The sequence below is a fragment of the Colobus angolensis genome, unplaced genomic scaffold (assembly GCF_000951035.1).
Source record: "Colobus angolensis palliatus isolate OR3802 unplaced genomic scaffold, Cang.pa_1.0 Scaffold1, whole genome shotgun sequence".
In the NCBI taxonomy this organism is placed as follows: domain Eukaryota; kingdom Metazoa; phylum Chordata; class Mammalia; order Primates; family Cercopithecidae; genus Colobus; species Colobus angolensis.
This window is the reverse complement of record NW_012110918.1, coordinates 11,155,471-11,161,662: the sequence shown is the minus strand read 5'-3', so window position 1 is coordinate 11,161,662 and position 6,192 is coordinate 11,155,471. Positions and strand designations below refer to the sequence as shown.

Genomic DNA, 6,192 nt, shown 5'->3' with positions numbered 1-6,192 from the left:
TTGAAACCCAGTGTCTGGCACCTGCAGCCAGAGTTTGGCAAGCATAGCAGATAAGCACCAGCATTGCAAAGCTCTGCAGGGCATACCCTCTATTAAGAAAGAAATTAGCCTAGAGTAGTCATTAAGGCAGCCTGGCCAGTTGTTGATTATCTGTCATTCTTATCTACCCTTTCTATTGCATCTCACTTTGAATGGCAGTACACAGACAGCACTCACTTTAGAGCAATCCAGCTTCTAATTTGCTATGAGTACAGCATTGTTCAACATCTTGAATAAATCATTTTGTAAAGAATTTTACCGGTTTCCTCTCAGAACTTTGTTATGTAGTGTAGATTACCACTGTACTAGCCAACATTTTCCTGGGCCTACCATTTTGGGGTTGTGCACACATTTCTGTTTTATTTTTCACCAACCTTACGCCTTCTGCCCTTCGCCTTTCATTGTAAGTCTAGAATTCATAGGGTGGCTTTCACATTGTACCTGATTCTGTTCTGCTCTGTATACACTAGTCCCCCCCTTACCTGCGGCTAGTTACAGTCCAACGTATATGTAATATATTTTGGCCAAGCAGAGTGGCTCACACCTGTAATTTCAACACTTAGGTAAGCTGAGGCAGGAGGATACTTGAACCCAGGAGTTCAAGACCAGCCTGGGCAACATGGCAAGTGCCTATAGTCCCAGGTACGCAGGAGGCTGAGATGGGAGGATCACTTGAACCCAGGAAATTGAGATGCCATGAGCCGTGATGGGGCCACCGTACTCCAGCCTGGGCAGCAGAGCAAGACCCTGACTCAAAAACAGAAAAAAAGATATTTTGAGAGAGAACACATTCACATAAATTTTTATTACAGTATATTGTTATCACTTTTCTTTTACACTTTTTAAATATAAAGACAGGGTTTCACTATGTTGCGCAGGCTGGTCCCAAACTCCTGGGCTAAAGCAGTCTTCCCACCTTATGCTTCCAGACTGCCAGGATTAATTATAGGTAGGACTGGCATGGTGGCTCACACCTGTAATTCCAGCACTTTGGGAGGCTGAGGCAGGAGAATCCCTTGAGTACAGGAGTTCAAGACTAGCCTGGGCAAAATAAATAAATCTAAAAATCTAAAAAATAATAATAAACTTACAGGTATGTGTATAGTGTAGGAAAAAGCATAGCATATCTAGAGTCCTGTACTATACATGGTTTCAGGCACCCACTGGAGGTCTTGAAACGTGTCCATCATGGTAAGGAGGACTACTGTATTACTGTACACATTATAGTGTCGTGGCCTGGCCTATCTGTGCAATTCAAGAGGCAGCATTAGAGAGAACGGTCATTGGGAATATGAAAGTCTGGACGTGATGTTAGCTCTGTGGGGTCACTACCTCATAACCTGGGGTGGCCATTGGTCTGTTTTTTTTACATCTGTAGAATGTAGTGGTTCAGTTACAGGATTTCCAAGGCGTTTGCCTGAATTGTGCTGGTTGATATACTTTCAGCACTATCTGACTTTAATACAGTGTGGCATTTGGGTTGTTGAACTGAGTAGGATTTGCCATGCTTTTTCCTTCAAATAATTGTCCCATACGAAGGCATGTGGTTGTCCTCAGAAGCAGCAGTGTTCTGGAGCTGTTTGGTGGTGACCCATACTTGCAGTAACCTAGAGAAGCCTTGAGAGGATCAGGACTCTATCACTGTAAATTCTGGAGGTCGGTTGGAAGATCTCTAGAGGAGTCTCATAAAAGGTTCTGTAGATGCTCAGTTCTACTGTGTCACCTGTCTCTCCCAGAGAGCAGACTTTGTCTTCGTCAGGCTCCCTTATTCTCCTTTGTGTTTGCCGTTTTCCAGAACCTCCTCTCCAGGTTTCTCTCTTAGAAAAAACAAACAATGGCCGGGCGTGGTGGCTCAAGCCTGTAATCCCAGCACTTTGGGAGGCCGAGATGGGCGGATCACGAGGTCAGGAGATCGAGACCATCCTGGCTAACACAGTGAAACCCCGTCTCTACTAAAAAATACAAAAAACGAGCCGGGCGAGGTGGCGGGCGCCTGTAGTCCCAGCTACTCGGGAGGCTGAGGCAGGAGAATGGCATAAACCCGGGAGGCAGGGCTTGCAGTGAGCTGAGATCCGGCCACTGCACTCCAGCCTGGGCGACAGAGCGAGACTCCGTCTCAAAAAAAAAAAAAAAAAAACTGGCTGGGCACAGTGGCTCACACCTGTAATCCCAGCAATTTGAGAGGCCAAGGTGGGCAGATCACCTGAGGCCAGGAGTTCAGTGAAACCCCGTCTCTACTAAAAATACAAAAATTAGCTGGGCGATGTGGCATGCACCTGTAATCCCAGCTACTCGGGAGGCTGTGGCAGGAGAATCACCTGAACCCAGGAGGTAGAGGTTGCAGTGAGCTGAGATCGCGCCACTGCGCTTCAACCTGGGCAAACAGAGTGAGACTCCGTCTGAAAAAACAAAAAAAAAGAAAGAAAACTAACTCTTGCCATTCTTCTTTCTCCTTCCTTACTGAGGGTTTCGTTCCAGATGTTTGGGAGCCTGACTTTTCATTTTCAGAGATAATTTCTGTTTCATTTTAACAGAGTTTAACATAATACCGGTTGTTTGAAGTTACAAGGAGTCTTATATCCGTATAACTGATAATACTTTGAATGAAAGCGTTCACAAACCTAAAAGACAGCATAATTGTAACTACCTTTTTAAAAGGAAAAGGAAATGATTGGGGTTTTTTGTTGTCTTATTTCTTTCCAGGTTTTGAACGAAGAATGTGATCAGAACTGGTACAAGGCAGAGCTTAATGGAAAAGACGGCTTCATTCCCAAGAACTACATAGAAATGAAACCACATCCGTAAGTTGAGTTCCATTAGTCTTGCAAGGGTTGGACCCTCCTCCTTGTTTCAAACATTCTTTTTAAAACTGAGATCACTGGGATGGATGTCATACTTTTTATTCACGTTTCTAGAGAATTAACAAAGGATATTGATTGTGCATGTTAACAGTATATAATAATATAGTCAATAATATTATATGTTTTAGATCGATAATGTCAATTTAAAGCTTTCAGTGATCTTCAAAAATAAAACAATAGTTATGCGGGTCCGTAATTCTTTTTCTGTTCAACATGTCTCAGGGCCAGATGTGTTTCATTATTCTGCATTTTTTTGACTTTTAGGAAAGGTACTTAGATGATTTTGTGTTTATGTGCTAATCCTGTGGGACAGTATCTTAATATCTTTGTATCCCCAGAGCACAGTGCTTGGCATCTAATAATTCTCAATAAATGTTTATCCTAGTGTTCCTACTTACAAGAGAACAAAATATGCTGTCCTCTAGGCTGCTGGGAGCAGTGAATATTTTTAATTTTTTTCAGAAGCTACCCCTGCCACGATTTTATTGATAACGCAACATAGTGGAACCCCAGGAGTCCCTGCAGACCACTGTCCTCCTATCCTTGCCCACCCCTCATTCACGGGCCCTGCTGCTAGCACAGAAGCAGTTGTTGGCTTGCCTTGCAGGTGTATCAGGGGAGCCAAGGCTTTCCACGCTCAGACTAGAATGCCATTGGACGTTGTCCGCTTGCTTTTACACCAGCTGGTGGCAGAGACTTTCAGGTAGCTTGTTGCATCTTGAGTGAGAGGGGCCCGTTGGATCACAGCACATCTCCCCAGGTCCTATATAAGTCACATAATTTATGAACTTCTGTTTCCTTCAGTCGTCCTGAAAAGAAACTGTAGGTCAAGCTTTGGCTAAACTTTTTCTGTGAAGAGCCAGATAGCAAGTAATTTGGGCTTTGTGGGCCGCATACAGTCCTGTCAAATATTCCTCGTAAAAATTTTCTTTTAACAATCGAGTAGAAATTTTGAAAACAGTCTTAGGTTATGGGCAGATTTAGGCCAAAGGCCATTGTTTGCTGGCTCCTTCATTAGATCCAAACACAACATCGACTTCAGTTCCCTTTGATTTTCATGTGTTCAGATTGAAAGGGAATTCAACCGAGCATCATACTATACTTATATGACATGCCTGTGCCTCGAAATTCTTATTTTTCTTCAGTGTTTCGGGTAACACAAGCATTTAAATCTGACTGTTGAGGAAAGATAGGAAAGGCTACCTTCTTTGGAAAGTTGTAGTTACTGCCAGGCTGACTGGGACAGTCACTCCCTTGCCTTGACCTTTTGCCCCCACTATGAAGAACTTTAGAAGAATTGATTGAGAAGCGCCCAGCACAGGCTCAGCTGTGTTGTTATTTTCAGACTCTGGCCAAAGGTTGGGCAGTGCTTAGCCACTCTGAGCTCTGAAAAGGCAACTAGCAACTGAAAAACCCTTATTTATTCAGGTCTACCATATTGCTGACAAAGAGCATGCTTGTGCCTGTGTGGGGTGCGGCCTTGCAGGCGCGGTTGCTGTTGTATAGGGCTGCTCTGTGACTGGATGCTCATGTGTATAGGGTCAGGGTCCGCACCAGGCCTTCTCCCCATCCTACTACCTCCTGGTTTTTTTGTTTTTTTTTTTTGTTGGGGGCTGGGGGGCGGGGGTTATGGAGGAAGAGCTCTGTCGCGCAGGCTGAAAGTGCAGTGGCACCATCTCAGCTCACCGCAACCTCCGCCTGCTGGGTTCAAGTGGTTCTCATGCCTCAGCCTCCTGAGTAGCTGGGACTACAGGCGGGTGCCTCCACTCCCAGCAGATTTTTGTATTTTTAGTAGAGATGGGGTTTCACCGTGTTGGCCAAGCTGATCTCAAAGTCTTGGCCTCAAGTGCTAGGATTACAGGTGTGAGCCACCGTACCCTGCCAAAGCCCATCTTTTTTTTTTTTTTTTTGAGACAGAGTCTTGCTCTGTTGCCAGGCTAGAGTGCTGTGGCACGATCTTGGCTTACTGCAACCTCCAACTCCCTGGTTCAAGGGATTCTCCTGCCTCTGCCTCCTGAGTAGCTGGGATTACAGGCATGTGCCACCATACCCGGCTAGTTTTGTATTTTTTAGTAGAGATGGGGTTTCTCCATGTTGGTAAGGATGGTCTCGAACTCCTGACCTCAGGTGATCCACCCACCTCAGACTCCCAAAGTGCTGGAATTGCAGGCATGAGCCACCGCACCCAGCCTCCTGTTTGTTTGTTTGTTTATTTATTTATTGAGACAGACTCTCACTCTGTTGCCCAGGCTGGAGTGCAGTGGCGCAGTCTTGGCTCACTACAACCTCCGACTCCCAGGTTCAAGTGATTCTCCTCCCTCAGCCTCCCGAGTAGCTGGGATTACAGGTGCCCGTCTAATTTTTCTATTTGTGTTTCACCATGTTGTCCAGGCTGGTCTCAAACTCCTGACCTCAAGTGATTCGCCCCACCTCAGCCCCCCAAAGTGTTGGGATTACAGGTGTGAGCCACGGGCGCCCAACCTGTCCTTTTATATTTAGAGAGCATTCTATTCTAGTGATACGTGATTTCTCTTGTGTGGCCTGATTTCCAGGCACTGCAGGCCCTAGCCTTGAGTTGTTTGCAGAAGCAGGAGGATCTGTTATCGCAGCTCCTCAGCAGCCTGGCAGTAGAGTATGCAAAATGGGAAAGACTCCAGCAGGTAGATGTCAGACTATTCAGAGTTACTAAGGGTCCCTAGAGGCTGACACACACACACACACGGACAAAGTTACTAAGGGAAGCTTCTAAGTGTATCCTTCCTAGCAGTTCACATCTTTCTGATTGAATTTGAGTATAGTATATTATTTTAGGGACATCTTCCAATATGGTTACTTATAAGTAAGATATGTAAGTTAGTCGGGCGCGGTGGATCACGACTAATCCCAGCAGGTTGGGAGGCCGAGGCAGGCAGATCTCGAGGTTGGGAGTTCAAGACCAGCCTGGCCAATATGGTGAAACCACATCTCTACTAAAAATACAAAAATTAGCCGGGCATGGTGGTAGCCACCTGTAATCCAGCTACTGGGGAAGCTGAGGCAGAATTGCTTCACCAGGAGGTGAAGGTTGCAGTGAGCCAAGATCGTGCCACTGCACTCCAGCCTGGGTGACAGAGTGAGACTTTGTCTAAAAAAAAAAAAACCGGCCGGGCGCAGTGGTTCACACCTGTAATCCCAGCACTTTGGGAGGCCAAGGCAGACGGATCAACAAGGTTAGGAAATCGAGACCATCCTGGCTAACACGGTGAAACCCCATCTTTACTAAAAATACAAAATATTAGCTGGGCATGGTGGC

The 6,192-nt window shown here is 45.6% G+C and overlaps 1 protein-coding gene across 1 annotated transcript in view; it reads left to right on the top strand.

Moving 5' to 3' along the window:
- Positions 1 to 6,192, top strand: part of GRB2 (growth factor receptor-bound protein 2) — an 84,520-nt gene that overhangs the window by 68,077 nt on the left and 10,251 nt on the right. Inside the window, exon 2 of the mRNA XM_011944970.1 lies at positions 2,743 to 2,840. Coding sequence (XP_011800360.1) covers positions 2,743 to 2,840 — 98 coding nt within the window. The remainder of the gene's footprint in view (positions 1 to 2,742; positions 2,841 to 6,192) is intronic.